This window comes from Erythrolamprus reginae, chromosome Z, assembly GCF_031021105.1.
Source record: "Erythrolamprus reginae isolate rEryReg1 chromosome Z, rEryReg1.hap1, whole genome shotgun sequence".
NCBI classification, from domain to species: Eukaryota; Metazoa; Chordata; class Lepidosauria; order Squamata; family Dipsadidae; genus Erythrolamprus; species Erythrolamprus reginae.
The window spans coordinates 20,970,753-20,990,920 of record NC_091963.1 but is presented as its reverse complement, the minus strand read 5'-3'; the positions used below and the strand labels follow the sequence as shown (position 1 = coordinate 20,990,920).

Below are 20,168 nucleotides of genomic sequence, written 5' to 3'. Positions count from 1 at the left end.
CACATGCTTAATCCCGCCCCCAACCACACCCCTTTCCGCTCCCACTGGGCCATAGAAAAATTGTCTTGCTGAAACTGGTCCCTGGTGGAAAAAACGTTGGGGACCACTGCTCTAGGCTACAGTATCCAATCCCTTCAGCTCTGCACCAGGGAAGGGTTACATATTTTTGTGTCGAATCACCCAATTATATATATATAATTGATTAGTCCAGATCAACCCACTGTGAAAACAATTTTTACCAATATTTTTACCTTTCCGCAGCTTTAACAGTACTTGCTGTGGTTGAATTTGGGTAATATCTTCCGGTCTAAGACTTTCAGCAGTCCCTTTGATGCGATTTGTGACTTCTTTGTTTTTTAGCAATATATGCATTCCTCTTGGATTTTCAATTTCTTCGGGAGGGCAGCCTTTATTTTTTAAGACATCCAAGTCATCACATCGTGCTGCTGTAGATTCTCCTTCTTGCAAAAACGTCTAAGAATTATAACCAAGATTAATTCAAATTATACATGGTGCATTTGTTTTCAAGAACCCAATATTCTTCACTTTTAAAAGTCAAATGTGAATTAAGCTTTTAAAATGCATATGGTTACTCTGATACAATCATTGCTAATCTGGTCAGATATGCCTTATCTGTGTTGTGCTACATTATACATTTTCTGTTTAATATTCTGTTTAATACTTTTGAAGGCAGTTGCTTGAAAAATGGTATGTAATGAAGTAACAAAATTGCAGAATGTAATTGAAAAAAGGCACAATAAATTAATGGTGCCTATAAAATTATGGCTTCAGGCCAAGAAGCCACAATATATATACAAAGCATGGGCTTTGAAGCTATGACAAGTGGAGCCCAAAGAATGATTTCATGTTCCTAAAGGAAGGACACATGAAGGAGAAACACTAACGCATAAGCCAGCTGGGCCTATGCCAGGAATATGCTTCCCTCCAGCACTAAAAGCAGCAACAACTAGCTAGACCACACAGAACACACAATCAGAACCCACAGTTAATAGTGATCAGATGTTGAATGCTCCTGGGCAATTTTTGGGCCCATCTATTCAAAATGGTGGCCATGATTCTGAATCATACAAGAGTAAATGTAGGCAATAGAAATGTAGTTCTGTCCAGCATTCTACTATGTAGAACTATAATTTCCTCTAAAAAGAATGGGAAAGAACATGGACATGTTAGAATGCAGTACCCTGCCTCCGCAAAGATGAAAAGTGTGCTGCTTTTCAACTCAAAAACTCAAAAAATAAAAATAAAGGTGTCAATAGAAAATGCAAGAAAAAAGGATAAAGGCAGAAAAGGAATAAAATATTTAAAGATATGACTTTAATCACAAAAAAATGCAAACGTAGTAATTTCTCACTCCCTTTAATGTTTTGTGCAAGTATCTCTTCTTCTCATAACCCATCCCTTATCTATAGACATCCCTAAATCATTAATATTTCAACCCTGGCATCAGCAAAAGTCCGTAAGTCTTTTCAGAATTTTATAGAAAGAAGTCTTGATTGAATCTTAGGTTAATTAATTTTGTATTCTTTCTTTTCCTTCTAATAATTTTGAATTTCATTCACAGCATGTTGTAAGATTTGATCTTTCCTTGATTTTACTTTCCATCTCAAAGGCTTCTTCAAAACTTTGGCAAATGTCCTGTAAATCCATTATCCAGGTCTTCCCTTTGTCCACTGCCTTTATATTATATTATTTTATAATACCCCTGCATGATATGATGTTTGTTTTAGTTCTTTGTCCTGTCAATTTTTCAAGGTACAGTGTTCCCTCGATTTCCGCGGGGGATGCGTTCCGAGACCGCCCGCGAAAGTCAAATTTCAGCGAAGTAGAGATGCGGAAGTAAATACACCATTTTGGACTATGGACAGTATCACAAGCCCTCCCTTAACACTTAAAACCCCTAAATTACCATTTCCCATTCCCTTAACAACCATTTACTCACCATTATTACTGGTACTCACCATTGAATAAGAGACTTAGTGATCCTGATATTTATAAACATAATTATTTATTAACAATAATTATTTTTTTTGGTATTTATTTGCAAAAATTATTAGTTTGGCGATGACATATGACGTCATCGGGTGGGAAAAACCGTGGTATAGGAAAAAAAACCGTGAAGTATTTTTTAATTAATATTTTTTGAAAAACCGTGGTATAGGCTATTTGCGAAGTTTGAACCCGCGAAAATCGAGGGAACACTGTATTCTCTTTCACATCTATCATTATTTCTATGACAGTAATGGCAAACCTATGGCATGGGTGCCACAGGGGGCACACGGAGCCATATCTACTGGCACATGAACCATCGCTCTAGCTCAGCTCCAGCTGGTCAGTTGATTTTTGGCTCACACAGAGGTTCTGGGAGGGCATTTTTGGCTTCCAGAGAGCATCCAGGGGGATGGGGCAGGAAGTTTTTACCCTCCCCCAGCTCTAGGGAAGCTTTTGGAGCCTGGGGAGGGTAAAACATGAGCCTACTAGATGCACTAGAAGTTGGGAAAAGGCCACTTCCAGCCTCCAGGGGGGTGGGGAAGCTGTTTTCACCCTCCCCAAGTATTGAATTATGGGAGTGGGCACTCATGCATGTGCAATAGCGCATATGCACGCTCTTTCGGGACCCCAGGAAAAAAGAGTTTGCCATCTCTGTTATATAACTTTTGGACATACTTTATCCATAGAAGTAGATTACCTCCTAGTACAGCGTGATGTAAATCAGCGTTTCCCAACCGGTGTGCCGCGGCACAGTGGTGTGCCGCGAGACACTGTCAGGTGTGCCGCGGCGAGAGGCGGCGGAGGAGAGTGGGCGGATCGGGCGGGCAATGGGGCAGGGCGGAGAAGCCAGGGGCGCGTTTGGCCGGAGACACCGTGGGGAGGCAGGGGCAGCCGCGGCTCCCTTTACTCCTACTGCCGCACCACCCTGCCCCTGCTCCCCACGGTGCCTCCGGCCAAACGCGCCCCTGGCTTCTCCGTCCTGCCCCATTGCCTGCCCGATCCGCCCACTCTTCTCCGCCACCGCCTCCTGCCTTGGGGCGAGGAATCCGAGAGTCCGGGACTGTGTGGCTTTGCGCCATGAAGAGAAAACGGCCGACTTTTCCCTGCTGCCGTTTTCTCTTCATGGCGCAAAGCCAGGGCCGCCGATAGACGGGTACTACAGGGAGCGCGCTACCGGGCCCCGGGCAAATTGGGGCCCGCAGTCAGCGGCTCCTTGCACTGAGCTCCCGCTCGCAGCTGTCCCCTGGCTCCTGCTCGATGCCACGGTTTTCGGCGCTGTCCTGCTGGGCCCCAAAGACGGAAGGCAGGAAGGAGGAGAGCTCCATTCTTCTCGCCTTTTTCCCGCCTTCCTTCTTTGGGGCACAGCAGGACAGCGCCGAAAACCGCGGCATCGAGCAGAAGCCGGGGGACAGCTGCGAGCGGGAGCCCCAGGAGGGAAGTACCGGCAGCGCCCCGCCCAGCTGAAGCTTCACTGGCGTCGGCGGCAAATGTCCTTTGTGGCCCGGTGGGAGGGGGGGGCTGCAGCGGCCGCAGGCAGTCGCAGGGAGATGGCTGCGGCGAGAGGGAGCTCCAGGCGGCGGCGAGAGGGAGCGCTCTCTCTCTCTCTCAGCTGACTGCAAGCGGGAGCCCTGACGTGGCGGTCAATTGAGAGAGAGAGAGAAAGAAAGAAAGAGAGACATATAAGAGAGGCAGAGAGAGAGAGAAAGAGAAAGAGAGACATAGCAAGAAAGAGAGACAGCAAGAGAGGCAGAGAAAGAGAGAGAGAAAGAGAGACATAGCAAGAGAGGCAGAGAGAGAGAAAAAGAGAGACATAGCAAGAGAGGCAGAGAGAGAGAAAAAGAAAGAGACATAGCAAGAGAAAAAGAGAGACTTAGCAAGAGAGGCAGAGAGAGAAAGAGAAAGAAAGAGAGACATAGCAAGAGAGACAGAGAGAGAGAGAAAGAGAGACATAGCAAGAGAGAGAGAGAGAAAGAGGGACATAGCAAGAGAGGCAGAGAAAGAGAGACAGCAAGAGAGGCAGAGAAAGAGAGACATAGCAAGAGAGGCAGAGAGAGAGAAAAATAAAGAGAGACATAGCAAGAGAAAAAGAGAGACTTAGCAAGAGAGGCAGAGAGAGAGACAAAGAGAAAGAAAGAGAGACATATAAGAGAGGCAGAGAGAGAGAGAAAGAGAGACAGAGCAAGAAAGAGAGACAGCAAGAGAGGCAGAGAAAGAGAGAGAAAGAGACATAGCAAGAGAGGCAGAGAGAGAGAAAAAGAAAGAGAGACATAGCAAGAGAAAAAGAGAGACTTAGCAAGAGAGGCAGAGAGAGAGACAGAGCAAGAAAGAGAGACAGCAAGAGAGGCAGAGAAAGAGAGAGAGAAAGAGAGACATAGCAAGAGAGGCAGAGAGAGAGAAAAAGAAAGAGAGACATAGCAAGAGAAAAAGAGAGACTTAGCAAGAGAGGCAGAGAGAGAGAGAAAGAGAAGGAAAGAGAGATAGCAAGAGAGGCAAAGAGAAAGAAAGAGACATATAGCAAGACAGTGAAAGAGAGAGAGAAAAAAGCAAGAAAGAGATAGCAAGAGAGACAGAGAGAGAGAGCAAGGGAGAGAGAAAGACAGAGGAAGGGAAGGAGGGAGAGAGAAAGAGAGCAAAAAAGAGAGGAAGAAAGAAAGACGGATTGAGAGAGAGAAAGAAGGGAAGGAAGGAAAAGAGAGAAAGAGGGAGAAATAGAGCGAAAGGGAGGAAGAGAGAGGGTTTTTTTGTCCAAACTTTTCTTTAGCCCGCCCCCCCCCCTTTCAATGTTCCCCAGGATTTTGAAAATATGAATAATGTGCCGCGGCTCAAAAAAGGTTGGGAAACACTGATGTAAATAACCACTTTAATACAAAGCTGGAGACCATTGAGGCCTCCAATACAAGAACTAATCAAAGTTAATAACTTTAAAATGTCATTTTAATAGAATGACATGATGGATAAAAATTCTTGGAACTGCTGAAAAATGGAGAAAGGAAACTTTGCAAAGTTGTGTCTATGAAAGACACTAAATCTTTATTTAAAAATAGTGGAAAATCCCCAATAGAGAGAGGTTTCTGTATATCAGGTTTACATTTGTAATATAGAAATCCAAAGCTGGTTTACAAAACACATGTCTGGTTAGTACCATTTCAGTTAATAACTCAGGCTTTACATGACAAATTGTTCTCCGAACAAGAAATAAGGAACTTGAAGTCTAAGATATACAAGAGATCAAAATTTTCCCAACCTGGGAAATTAGGCCTACAAGTGAGGAATCGAAATTTAAGAAATTTCAAAATTCAAATTTTATTTCAGAATGTATAAGCTGTGGTTATCTTTGTCCAACTGCACTATCTGCATTTAAAGTCACTGCCCTTCTAATGTGACAAGGAGACTATAATTAAATTCAGACAGCGTGACTCCATAGAAGCATGGTTTTTAAATAATTATGAGCAGCACTGTAATGTAGGGGAGACAGGGAAGGCTTATGCTGCTGCCAAATGAAAGGACAAAGCTAAAGGAGAAAGTTTAAACAATATATACTTCCCTCTCTCAATTCAACGGCTAAAGATAGAATTTGCCCTAATTACCAACTGTAATTAATGGGTGATTTAAAAAAAAAAAGATTAGGGCCATTTTTGCATTTGAAAAAGTATCTGCTAGTTTGCATAAATTCAAGAAAACCGAATAGCTCCAAAATGATCTCTGATCAATCTAATCTAAACTGTATCACTCTTTAACACAGGGAACCCCAAACTTTTTACACAGGGGGCCAGTTCACTGTGCCTCAGACTGTTGGAGGACCGGACTATAAAAAAACCCTATGAACAAATCCCTATGCACACTGCACATACCTTATTTCAAAGTAAAAAACAAAATGGGAATGTACTATTTAGAGGGGGGGGGAAAGAAGTCTGAAATTCATATATGTTTATGTTTTGTTTTTAATTTTCTTTTGTTAACATCTGATTGTAGGTTTTCTTGGCATATATAAAAATGTATAAAGAAAGAAGGAAGCACTTTGGCATAATGGTTAATAAGTTAAAAATATAATTGGTGTACTTTTTGAAGGAACATTAAGGAGGGAATTTAATTAAAAGAAAATGAATGTAACTGGATGACAAAATTAGGGGAAAAAACTTTTGCAGCTTTTTTGTTGATTGATATTAGTTACTAACAAAATACCGCATTTTATTCATAGAAAATTAGATGGAACACTGTGTTGTGTTACTCACCTGCGGGCCGGATAAATGGCCTCAGCGGGCCACACGCGGCCCGCGGGCCGTAGTTTGGGGACCGCTGCTTTAACAGATACAGGATGAACCGTTTTTTGCAAGCTAAATAGCTTTACTCTCTGAGAGTCTTTCCTACAAATCCCCCCCCCCCCCAGCAGAATCACTTCTGCCACCTGAATGCTCAAAGCATATAAACCAAGGAACTCTCTTCCTTAAAATGGATGGGGGGTCTGTCGATTCTTGTCAGAACAAGAAGAAAGAACAGTCATATATATCTTCAAATTCATAGACATGAAAGTGATTAATGAAAGAGGGAAAATGGAACATAAAGGTCTGAGTGGGAAAAGAAAAACCTTTTCTCTTTCCATATGCTGAATGTGATTTTTCTTCCTTCAAGGTGAGCAAAATGTTAAGAAGAATCTTAGGAGTAGCTGAGCAACAGCTCTCAGACTTATATACTGCTTTAATATTTTACAGTAATCTCTAAGCTAGGGGTGGGCAATTAATTTGAACCATGGGGCCACATTTATTTATTTATTATTTATTTGATTTGATTTGTATGCCGCCCCTCTCCGGAGACTCGGGGCGGCTAATAGCAATAATAAGACAGCGTATAACAATAATCCAATACTAAAAACAATTAAAACCCATTATAATAAAAAACCAAACATACATACAGACATACCATGCATAAAATTGTAAAGGCCTAGGGGGAAAGGGTATCTCAATCCCCCATGAGAAATTGGGATGGTTTTAGAGGGCCGGACTAATATAATTAACTCAGTTCTACCCAATACTGTAAAGACCCAGACCCTGGCCTGACCTAAACACCCAGACCCACCCCTAATTATTTGCTTTACGGCAACACGGTGCACCACAGTCAATGCGCTATAGTGTTTGCGTGATTTCTGTGCTCGGCCGCTCTCGATAGGAGGTCAGGGTCCGCTCCAGTGCGAGGATGAAAGAACTTACCGCATCTGCCAGGACTCCTCCGGTTCCTGCTTTCCTCATGATTCATCAGGAAAGCAGGAACCGGAGGAGTCCCGGCAGACGTGGGGAGTTGTTTCATCCTCACACTGGAGCAGACCCCGACCTCCGCGGGCCGGTCACAGATAGCGGACAGGCTGGTCAGAGATAGCAGGTGGGCCGCAGGCGGCCCATGGGCTGCCCCTTGCCCAGGTCTGCTCTAACCGGTTTACAGAATCAGCATATTGCCCCCAATAATCTGGGTCCTCATTTTACTGACCTTGGAAGGATAGAAGGCTAAGTCAATCTTGAGCTGGTCAGGATAGAACTGCTGGCAGTTAGCAGAATTAGCCTGCAATACTGCATTCTAACCACTGCGTCACCACCGCTCTTATCTAGCGCTATGATTTTTTTACTTCCTGACACTGTGAAAGGTGATTCCCCCACCCTCTCCCTTAGAAACATGGCAGAAAAAGACCTCATGGTCCATCTAGTCTGCCCTTATACTATTTTCTGTATTTTATCTTAGGATGGATATATGTTTATCCCAGGCATGTTTAAATTCAGTTACTGTGGATTTACCAACCACATCTGCTGGAAGTTTGTTCCAAGGATCTACTACTCTTTCAGTAAAATAATATTTTCTCATGTTGCTTTTGATCTTTCCCCCAACTAACTTCAGATTGTGTCCCCTTGTTCTTGTGTTCATTTTCCTATTAAAAACACTTCCCTCCTGGACCTTATTTAACCCTTTAATATATTTAAATGTTTCGATCATGTCCCCCCTTTTCCTTCTGTCCTCCAGACTATACAGATTGAGTTCATTGAGTCTTTCCTGATACGTTTTATGCTTCCTATTAAGTATTCTAGAAAGTTAGGACTGTTTACCTATTTAATGTTGGGGAAGAAATCATCCATAACTGCCATTACTTCTAAGCATATGACAGCCTACTGCAATCTTGAATTTTACTTTTGTGTTCAACAAGAAGGCAATATTAGGGATAGGAAAATAACATACCAGAATGCAGACAAGACAAACATAGCGGATCATCTCAAATCTCATTGCTTATCTCTTTGTCTAAAATACCAAAAAGATCCCACTATTTGGCAAAGCCAAGCATTCTATTGGTGTTCCCTGCCTTCATTCTCTTTTTAGTTTATTACAGGCTTTTCCTAACAGCTGGACACAAAACCACAAAAGGACCAACTGAACTCTCCTACAGAAATCTAAATTAATCTAACCAGAAGCACAACTGAAAGATCACTGTGCGGCCTTTTCCTGAACACATTTAGTAAAGGAAGTATTTCATAAGAATTTCTAACCCTTCCCAAGTTAATCTTTTTGGTTCCAGTTTTGGATATAATTCATTTTATTGCTGGCCTTGATACGAAACAAAAATCCATAATGAGGAAAGTGAGATTAATCTTATGATATCTTCTTAGTCAGACTAGAGTCAAGAATCTCACTGCAATGTACACTATCATCAAACTGGAAGAACAGTTTATGTGATGTTTAATAATAATGATTTGTTGATGTGCCAATAAGTGTGAAGCTTGCAAAACATTTGCCATTTTCCTCTTAACAATTGATCCAAAATGAGAACAAATCTGTCCCATAAATTGATGAAGAGGAAGAGTACTAGATATGTTTAACACTTTGACTTATTTATAATAATAATAATAATAATAATAATAATAATAATAATAATAATAATAATAATGTGGTCGAAAATGAGCAAGCAAAACTACTGTGGGACTTCCGACTTCAGACTGACCGAATTCTGAAGCATAACACACCGGACATTGTGATCGTGGAGAAAAGGAAAGTATGGATCATCAACATCGCAATCCCAGGAGACAGCAGAATTGAGGAGAAGCAGCTAGAGAAATTAGTGAAATACGAAGATCTTAAAATCGAGCTGCAACGACTCTGGCATAATCCAGTGAAAGTGATCCCAGTGGTACTTGGCGCGCTGGGCGCAGTACCAAAGGATCTCAGCGGACATTTGAAAACCATCAGAATTGACAAAATCTCCATCTGTCAATTGCAAAAGGCTGCTTTACTGGGTTTGGCAAACATAATTTGCCGCTACATCACGCAGTCCTAGGTGCTTGGGAAGCGCCCGACTGGTGATGAAATACGAAATCCAGCATAGTGATCTCGTTTGCTGTGTTGTACTGACATAATAATAATAATAATAATGGCAAGGTATAAATAAAATAAATAACTGCAATAAAAGGGATAGAATGTTAGTTCAATATATATATTGAATACAGTGATCCCCCGTTTATTGCGTCCCCAACCATTGCGAACAGGGTACTTCGCTATTTTTCAACCCGGAAGTCAAAAATACCATCTACGCATGCGTGCCGGGCACGCATGCGTAGATGGCAGCGGCTTCCCTGGGTCTTCCCCCTCTTGCTGGCGTCAGCGAGGAGTTTCCCCACCGCCCACGCAAACTCCTCGCTGCCGCCCGCCCTTCGCCCGCCCAAGCCGTTCATTCTCGCCGCTTTTGAGCTGAGTCCGGGAGCGAATTCGCTCCCGGACTCAGCTCAAAAGCGCCGATAGCAAGCGGCAAGGAACGGCTTGTCTCGGCGCTTTCGAGCTGTCAGCTCGAAAGCGCCGAGACAAGCCGTTCCTTGCCACTTGGTTGTCAGCTCGAAAGCGCTGAGACAAGCCGTTCCTTGCCGCTTGGTATCGCCGGTTTTGAGCTGAGTCCGGAAGCGAATTCGCTTCCGGACTCAGCTCAAAAGCGCCGAGAGCCAGCGCCCCCCGGACCCCCAACCCGGGTTTGGGGGGCTGCTAGGAAGCCCTCCATGCCGGCGGCAAACAGCCGCCCCGCCCCCAATCTTCGGCTCCTCGCTAGCGCTGTGGGAGTAAAAACACCGTCTGCACATGCGCAGACGGTGTTTTTACTTCCGCATCGCTACTTCGCGAAAACCCGCTCGTTGCGGGGGCTCCTGGAACGGAACCCTCGCAACGAGCGGGGGATCACTGTACTATGTTCTATAAAGACCATCGAGGTGTTATGGAATAGATGGCAATGAGATTGGATTGCGCCATAATTCTGATAGCCTGCAATAATGTAGAAAGCATGCATAGAATAATCAGATTAGAAGTGTCTAACAAAATCACCCGAAAAATTGTTAACACTAAATAAAACACACCCAATCCTTAAGGGTCTAGTTATAAACAAGATTTTCTCTGCTTAATAATAAGCATTCTCTGATGGAGGCATTTTTATAAGGGCGCAATTTAAGAGTACAGTGATCCCTTGAGTTTCGCGTCCTCGAGCATCGCAAAAGGGCTATTTCGCGAGTTTTCAACCCGGAAGTAAACTCCACCATCTGCGCATGCGTGCCTTTTTTTCTATGGCCACGCATGCGTAGATGGTGGAGTTCCCCAGCTGGGAAGCTGGGCGGCTTCCCTGGGTCTTCCCCCTCTTGCCCCGGTAAGACCCCAGCGGCAGCGCGAGCAACGGCGTGGGCGGGCGGGCGGCACGCGCGGGGACACCCCAGTTCCGCTCCCCAGCTGGGAAGCGGCCCCAGCAACAGCGTGGGCGGGCGGTGCGCGCGCGCTTGGGGAAACCCCAGCTCCGCTCCCCAGCTGGGAAGCGGCCCCAGCAACAGCGTGGGCGGGCGGGCGGTGCGCGCGCGCTTGGGGAAACCCCAGCTCCGCTCCCCAGCTGGGAAGCGGCCCCAGCAACGCGCGCGCGCTTGGGGACACCCCAGCTCCGCTCCCCAGCTGGGAAGCGGCCCCAGCAACAGCGTGGGCGGGCGGGCGGCACGCGCGCGGGGAAACCCCAGGCGCGAGCAACGGGGTGGGCGGGCGAAGGGCGGGCGGCGGTGGAAGTAAAAACACCATCTGCGCATGCGCAGATGGTGTTTTTACTTCCGCACCACTACTTCGTGAAAAATCGATCATCGCTTGGGGTCCTGGAACGGAACCCTCGCGATGATCGAGGGACCACTGTATATAAGGCACAGAATTCCTAATAACAGGAATGGAAAGAGGAGAAACATGGTCAGTGATCTCTGAGTCAATAACAGGAGAAATCAGCTGTAGTTAAGACAAAAGGCACAGTAGATAAACTACTGGATCATCCAATGTCCCAAGAAAGGGCAGAATAGATACAATTGCAATATTAAAGCTTTCTTCAATCATTCCATTTCATCTTAACAAAGTTCTAAGGCAGAGGTGTCAAAGTCATAGACCAGGCTGAATTCAGCCCACAGGGTGCTAAAAACTGGATGCCCTGGATGCAGGGTTGCAGGGAAACAGCGAAGGAACTCTGCCTACAGTGCCTCTGCCAGCTAAAATGGGAGCTAGGGAGGGACCTCTGGGTTCCGTTTTTGCTGGCAGAGGGGTAGCAAAACAAACTAAAAGCCCCTTTGCATTTGAGCCTCCAAGAAGGACAGCCACAAAGCGTACCCACGCGGGAGGGAATAAACCGGCAGCGAGGTAAATTGGAACCCACCCCTGGTCAGGGGCACCTGTGATAGACAGGGCTGAGAGGATCCAGAAATTATATACAGTGATCCCCCGGTTATTGCGTCCCCGACCATTGCGAACAGGGTAATTTGCGATTTTTGAACCCGGAAGTCAAAACACCATCTGCGCATGCGTGCCCTTTTTTTCTATGGGCACGCATGCGTAGATGGCGCCGGGCAGATCAGCTGCTGGGCGGCTTCCCTGGGTCTTCCCCCTCTTGCTGGCGGGAGGGCGAAGCCCCCCCAGCACCCGCTCGCCCACCCTTCGCCCGGGAAGTTCGCCAGGAGTCAGCGGAGAACGGCGCGCCTGTTTTAAAACGATTGGAGCCGGCCGGCTCCGATCGTTTTAAAACAGGCGCGCCGTTCTCCGCTGACTCCTGGCGAACTTCCCCGCTTTAGGAGTCAGCGGAGAACGGCGCGCCTGTTTTAAAACGATCGGAGCCGGCCGGCTCTGATCGTTTTAAAACAGGCGCGCCGTTCTCCGCTGACTCCTGGCGAACTTCCCCGCTTTAGGAGTCAGCGGAGAACGGCGCGCCTGTTTTAAAACGATCAGAGCCGGCCTGGGGGGATCGGAGCCGGGCTTTCCCTTTCAGGGCGGGCGAGCGGCTGGCGCGGCAGCAGCGAGGAGTTTGCGTGGGCGGCGGGGAAACCCCAATCTTCGGCTCCTCGCTGCTGGGAAGTAAAAACACCATCTGCGCATGCGCAGATGGTGTTTTTACTTAAGCAGCGCTACTTCGCGAAAACCCGCTCGTTGCGGGGGGTCCTGGAACGGAACCCTCGCAATGATCGGGGGATCACTGTATATAATTTCTAAGCCACTCAACTCCTTGCGAACTCTGGATCCTCCCAGCCCTGCCTATCACAGGGGCATGTGCAGCAATGAAAAATCCAGTGGGGGAAGCAAAAAAAAAAAAAGGAGAGATGGTGACAGTGCCAGAAACTAGGCTTCTACATAAATAAGAATGAAAACAAGACAGCAACCACCTGCACAGTTCCAGGACCTGGCTTCTGCATATGCTCAGAAGAAAATTGAAAAATTTCAACACTCACCCCCCCCGGATAAAAAAAATTAATAAAAAAGATGATGGCACCCACGGCCCAGCACCAGCACTGATCCAGTTTGGTGACATCATCATGATGTCATCAGTGGGTCGCTACTGGTTTGGGCGAATCAAGAGGAATCCATCCCTGCCCCTGACAAGCTGCCCATACCCTCCCAAGCCACGCACCCCTGCCCCCCCAAGGTCAAACACAACCTTGATGTTGTCCTCAATGAAAAGGAGTTTGACACCCTGCTTTAATTGGTAGATTGCGTGTGTCAAAAAACTGATGAAAATGACTACCAATTTTTTTTTCTGGCATAAGTACTGAAACAGTTAGCGATCATAGCCAGTTGAAATTTAATATCAATTTAAACCAAACTTCAACTTAGCAAGGTAAACTAACCAAGTACAAAGAACATAACAAGTATGCCAATTCATCAGAATCAGAAGTAAAAGTATATTGACAGAGGGGAATTTAGAAAAAAATGGGCAGTTCTAAGTCAACAGGAAGTAATATTCTGTTCAGTAGAAACAAGGAAGCTTCCAATTGTCCTTTCAAAAGAGAACAATTGATTGTTAAGTAAGATCATCGGAGTGAGCACATTTTTCTTAAGACTGCTAATAGGAACTTTAAAATAGGATAAAGGGTGAGTCTACTAGATACTCCCAGTAAGAATTGGATTTAATGCCAGAACATCCCACTCCTTCTTTATGAACAATCATTAAGAACTGTAGTTGAAACTGATATAATGAATTCAAATTAGATTTAATTCACTTTCCCCCCTTGTGAAAGAGCCAAGTTTGAAGGATAAAATGTGATTCAGTACACAGGTGGAATTCATGTAGCACCTGTTGGGAATACCTTACACCAAGTATCACCTTTTCCAGAATTATCCAGTTACCCAAGAAAAGATACAGTTGCTTTAAGGAGCTTCTGATGTTTATGAATGTGTCCCATTTTAACCTTTGAAACTAGATCTTTGTAATCTCTTAATTTTATCTTATTACTTTTATGAGCTGTAGAACAGTTTTATTAATTCCACCCATCTTACTATTAAGAGACTGGGTGACTTTAAATTTAGATGCTAATGCTTGTTACTGCCACATTATTCTAATCATTCACAATAAGATATATTTGACTTCTAAAGCACATTACTAATCTAACATAACATAGCGAGGTATATGGAGCCACTGAGAAAAATGAAATGCATAGGTTAGCCATTGTGTCTTTCAACAAACCCAGCAAATATTTTTGATAATTAGTTTTTGCTTGTTTTTGAGCAGTGTGGTGACCTAGTAGTAAAGACACACTCATTCATTTTGGAAGGTTTGGAGGTCCATCCAAAGTAGTGGTAGATGTTTCTCTGTTAGCGTGCAAAGAAAAAATGTCTGCTGCGAACTCCGTATAGGCCTCAGGAAGAGCATCTGGTCAGTAAACGCCCAGCTCCACTTAATTTCCCAAGTCCAGCCTAAACTAAGGAAGTATAGCAGTGACAGCTAACCTTTTTATTGTTGTGTGCTGAAAGACCATACATGCAACAGCTTGCTGGCACCCATAATGCACTGTAGGCCCCATTTTGGGCCTAGCGGATCTCCCTGCAGCCTCCTGGGACCAAAAATGGGCTGTGGGGGGAGGCACCATATCCCCTGCCCCCCGTTTTTGGCACAACATGCCTCCCTGAAGCTTCCTGGAACCAAAAACAGGCCAGGGAGAGAGCGACTCCATGCTACCCCTGCCCCCCACACATGCACATCTCCTGCATTCGTCCCATATAAATCCCGAAAACCAGCTGGCTGGTAGGAGGTCCTCATATATATGCAGTGGAACTGAGCTGGGCAACATCTTGTATGTCTGTAGAGAGGGCTCTGTATGTCAGTTGTGACACACGTGCCGTAGGTTCGCCATTATATTGTTTTTATCACTGTTGTGAGCCACCCTACGTCTACGGAGAGGGGCGGCATACAAATCTAATAAATAATAATAATAATAATAATAATAATAATAATAATAATAATGTGACTACAGGGTCGTAAAAAGAAAAAAAATGCTTGTTTTCTTTTGACAACCTGTATTTTCTATGCAATTCTTAGTATTTAATGGTCTTTATCAAATTTCTATGGCCAGAAATTTCTAATGTTCTTTGTCTACATTCTATGGCCAGATTAGGACAATTCCGCAAATGTTTTTGGATTTTGAGCAGAAAATGCATATTCTTATCCAATTCCTAGATTTCAAAATTCTGTATTATCTTCAGATAGCCATAGCAAAGGATTTATTATTATTATTATTATTATTATTATTATTATTAATTAAATTTGTATGCCGCCCCTCTCCGTAGATTCTTGCTTTCACTTTCCTGTTCATCTGGAACTGAGTTGCTTGAAAAATGCAAGTGTGATTAATGTTACCTCTGGGTCTCAGATCTTATTCAAGAGCCTTCTCTACATGACATCCTTTCCATGGGTTTGAATTGCAGTCTGTGGAGTACCTGCTCTCTACTGTGGCTAGCAGGCTGTTGTAAACAAAATCCTTTCTGGATCCTCCTTTTTATGTTATTTCATCAGCAAATAGGATTGAGGTCTTCATTTTTATCATGCTAATTTTTTATTAATAAAAAGCCCCTCTTCCAAGCCATCTCCAGACCAACTCTCAATTACACCTACAGGTAGTCCCCAACCTATGGCCATTCATTATTATGACATTGCTGGAAAAAAAAAGACATTCAATTGGTTCTTGCACTTACCACCACTGCAATGTCCCCATAATCACATGATTGCGCTTTGGGTGTTTAGCATACATTTACAACAGTTGCAGCATCCCTAAGTCACATGATAGCCATCAGCACATTCTTGGCTACTTATAGCAAGCAAAGTCAATAGAGGAAGCCAATTTCGCTCCGTAATTGCAGTAAAATGGATATAAAATCGGGCTTGACTTAACTATTGTACAGTTTAGAAAATTCTGGTTCCAGTTGCATTCTTAAGTCCAGGACTCCCTATAGCTACCAAATTTATACATATGTATAAAAATGAATCATGTAAATTTAGAATAATACATAATTTGAATTAATTACACATTTATAATTTATGTAACACAAATACTGTTTTGAAATAGTTAAAAATACGTACTATATTTTTACACCATCCACAATTTGGGCCAGCTTGTATGCAATCAGCACATGATTTTGCATTAGCATTTATGCAAATGCTCCCACCTATAAGAAACATATGATCAAATTTTGTAAAGATACAATCAAAGAGCTAATTGAAGTTATAATTAGTACATGTCTTTCTCCACATTCAAACTATTTACCATGTGGCATGATTAGTGATACTGTAAAGGTAATTTCTTGTATCGAAGGCAGCTTCATTTAGAGAAATCAGATTAATATTTGTGTGCCATACTTTATGCACAGTGAAAATCAGCAGAGTAGAATAAATTCAGGTTGAATTTTTTACATGTAAAAAACCTGTTAGGGTTGTACTTCCTTGTGTTTTATTGTTGAAAAGATTAAAATATAAGAGTTTACCTTACTGGAAGAATGGAGAATGCATACAATTTTTCATGAGACCTCAGTGATACAACAGGTCCATGTTTTCTTAAATAATTTAAAATCTTCCAGTCGCCTGGAGCATTATTTAGAAGAAACAGCTCAGTCCCTTTCCAGGAAAGAAATCAATGCTGATTTCTTTCTCCTGTATTAACACAGCCACAATTCTAGCTGTTAAAAAAGAATTTATTGCTTTCCAGTCAAATTCAGAATGGGTGCAATCTGTATGAATTCAGATTTTAAATTATTCTACTTACTTTGTTGGGCAAATCCATACGGTATGAAGTAACTTAATATTCCAACCAAGAGAAGGGAATGGAAATGTATCTGTTGAATACAAGGAAAACAATTAAATTAGTTTTAAGTATCTGCATAAGGTTTAACAAATGTGGTTCAGACAATAGACAATTCTGAAAGCTGCATTGCCAAAAAACTTGCATTTCTATATTTTAAAGAAAAACCTTTAATTAAATTAATTATTTACGGGACCGTCTCTTGCCACATACCTCTCAAAGACCAATTAGAGTCAGACTCCGCCAGGTCCTAAACAATGCAGACTGCCGGGGCCGTGGGGGAAGGTCTTCTCTGTTGTTGCCCCGACTTTATGGAACCAACTCCCCCCCGAGGTCCGTATGGCCCCCACCCTGTTGGCTTTCCATAAGGCCACGAAGACCTGGTTATGCCGGCAGGCCTGGGGTCCCTAAATCAACCACTAGCTTGTCCATGTGTCCGAATTGGTTTGAATGACTAGTACGTATGCAATTAAATTGTCTTAGTTTTAATTACGATTTTAGAAATTAGTTTTTTTCCTTGACTTATTTTTATTGTTGTTATTTGTGATTTTTTTATACTGTTGTAAGTATATTTAGTGTAAGACCACTAATTGGTAATAACCATTTCTCCCAAGACTTTTCTGAAAGATCTATGCATCCAAAGTACATAATGTTTGGAAATGAGATGAGCTGCAAAAACTCCTGTTTCTCTCTTTAAGTAAGACAAAAGCTGAACCATTGATTTATAATCCATCAGAGACATGGATCAAGTCTACATTTCTAATAATTGACAGAATTAATATCCCTCTATCAATGTTAACTGACATATTTTCAGTATCATATTTATGCATTTGATGAAGTAGACAATGATCCACAAAAATTGATGCAATTACAAATTAAAATTGCCCCAAATCTGTTTCATTTGCTGCAAAAAATTAGCATTCTACCTATTCTACTGCATGGGTATCTCTGTAAAACTGTGATGAGATAATAAAGTGGTTTGCTTATGGTTTAAGACAATATGCTTTCACCATTTTTCCCCTAGCTTGACCCTTTTGAATTTGTATTATAATGTTGCGTGCAAGTACATAAATGGTGAAATTTGTGACATGACACATATTTCAAGATTCAAATGGGTTTTGCTTTTTTATTTTGATGAAACCTTTCTTTGCTAAGAATGCCCATGCCCCTGTTAACCAGAAAAAAGGTATTTAATATAGTTGGAGATGTTAACATTCTTCAATATGTACTTTGTCCTCAACTTTGATCATCTAGCTTAAAATACCTTAGCTTATGTCCTTCATCAATGGCCCTATTCCAGGAAACAAATTACTTTAAGCTAGGAAAAAAATGGTGAAAATATAGTCTTGAATAGTAAATAAACCAAAAGGTTTTCTTACTACAACTCCTCCCCAAATAAATATAAATATAATTTTAAAGTTCATATTTGTTAATTACATTTTAGAACATGTTTTATATACCATTGTATGTCTTAAGTATGTACAACAATAATTCTAGAATGTACTTTAATGATTATAAAATTGGATGTGCTTTTTGGTGTGCTAAAGAGACTGCACTGGTTTGAAATTTACATAGAGAGAGAGAAATGACTCACAACATGCATTGTGGAAGAGAAGAATCCTATAATAAGTAGTTTTTGAAAATCTTTGCTAGTCATAATCACTGACTTCAGCCAGACTATACTAAAGCCAAGTCAGCTGGAATACTTCTTGACTTTTTAGGAGTCATTCTTGATCCTTGACTGATCCTTTAATGGGCTGTGCTTGCACAGTGGTTAGAATACAAATACAGTGGTTAGAATGCAGTATTGCAGGAAAACTCTGCCCACTGCAAGCAGTTCGATTCTGATTGTCTCAACCTTCTATCCTTCCGAAGTTGGTAAAACAAGGACCTAGATTATTGGGGGCAATATGCTGACTTTATAAACCACTTAGAGGGGACTGTAAGGAGAAGATAAGTAATGTATGAAGAGAAGTAAATTTGGAACTTTCCTTGTAAAGTAAGAATATAAAAAATGGACTGAAGCATTATAGCATAGTTTTAGTAGAAAAAAGGAAATAGCCAAGGGAAATTCTTGGTAGCTTATAGCAGTGTATTTCAACCAGTGTGCCATGGCATACTAGTGTGCCGTGAGACATGGTCTGGTGTGCCGCAAAGAAGGAAGCTCAGGTTTCGGTCTCACAACTTTTTGCTGAGAGAGAGAGAAAGTAAGCAAAAGAGAGAGAAAGAGAGAGAGTGAAAGAAAGCAAGAGAGAGAGAAAAGAGAAGAGAGAAAGCAAGAGTGAGAGAGAAAGAAAGCAAGAGAGAGAGAGAAAAGAGAAAGAGAGAAAGCAAGAGTGAGAGAGAGAGAAAGCAAGAGAGAAAGAGAAAGAAAGAAAGAAAGCAAGAGAGAGAGAAAGAGAGAAAAGGAGAGGAAGGGAGAGAGATAGAGAGAAATGAGCAAAAAGGGGAGGAAAAAAAGAGAAATGAGAAAATGATTGAGATAGAGAATGAGAGGAAAGAGAGAGAAACAAAAGAGAGAGAGAAGTGACTCTTGATTTAAAGCATATGATAAAAAGCACCCAAAGAATAAGAGAGAAACCCCACCCCCAGCCCTCACCAGTTTTTGGAAAGGGTTCCAGAATGTGTACATACACACACACAAGGGGGGGGGGGAGGAGACAGGGATGGAGAAAGAGAGGAGAGTGTCTTAGGGTGTCATTTTGGTTGGTGGTGTGCCCCAGGATTTTGTAAATGTAAAAAATGTGCCGTGGCTCAAAAAAGGTTGAAAATCACTGGCTTATAGCATTTTGAACCCGAATGAGAACAGAAAAAACAGAAAATAATCTTTAAAATCCAGATGACAAAATTAGAAAAGGAGGTAGCACAAGATCAATGATATATACCAAACAAAACAGATAAAAAACTAAGAATTTTGATTAAGAATTTGGCAGTTGATATTATATTGCATTGTATTCTAATTTGAAGGTGTGTGAATTTGTATTTCTGTACGGTGGAGGAAAGAAAATAAAAAATTTCTAAGAGGGGTCTGTAAAGGATTATAAAATGATATATAACTCTAAGTCAGGGGTCTCCAAACTTGGCAAGTTTAAGACTTGTGGACTTCAACTCCCAGAATTCTCTAGCCAGCTATACTGGCTGGAGAATTCTGGGAGTTGAAGTCCACAAGTCTTAAAATTGCCAAGTTTGAAGACCTCTGCTCTAAGTGCTATAGCTATTGATAACTGTTCAGTTATGACAGGCTTTATCAAGGCTATTTACAATCCAGATTCAGATAACGGTTCGGCTCTCTCCACAATTCATGTAATTGCATTTTGGGTACCTGACAATTAGGCCAGATTAATGGTTATTTATAACACTCCGAAGTCACACAAAATATTTTTTTCCTGGAAACCAGCATCTACTTTCTGTTTCTGGCAATTGTTTAATGATCACTGCATCTGCTTAACATCCATTGCAAAATAGTTGTAAAACTGGGTACGAACCTACTTAACAACTGGCATGACTTATGATTTTAATTTTGGCCTTAATAATGATTATGAGGACTATCTGTACAGGTTCTAACATCTGGTGTAACAGAAA

General features: G+C 42.4%; 1 protein-coding gene across 1 annotated transcript in view; it reads right to left on the bottom strand.

Annotated features, from left to right (window-relative positions):
• ITGB1 (integrin subunit beta 1) overlaps nt 1-20,168 on the bottom strand; it is a 56,638-nt gene that overhangs the window by 23,595 nt on the left and 12,875 nt on the right. Inside the window, 3 exon segments of the mRNA XM_070727740.1 lie at nt 252-474; nt 15,872-15,957; nt 16,551-16,620. Coding sequence (XP_070583841.1) covers nt 252-474; nt 15,872-15,957; nt 16,551-16,620 — 379 coding nt within the window.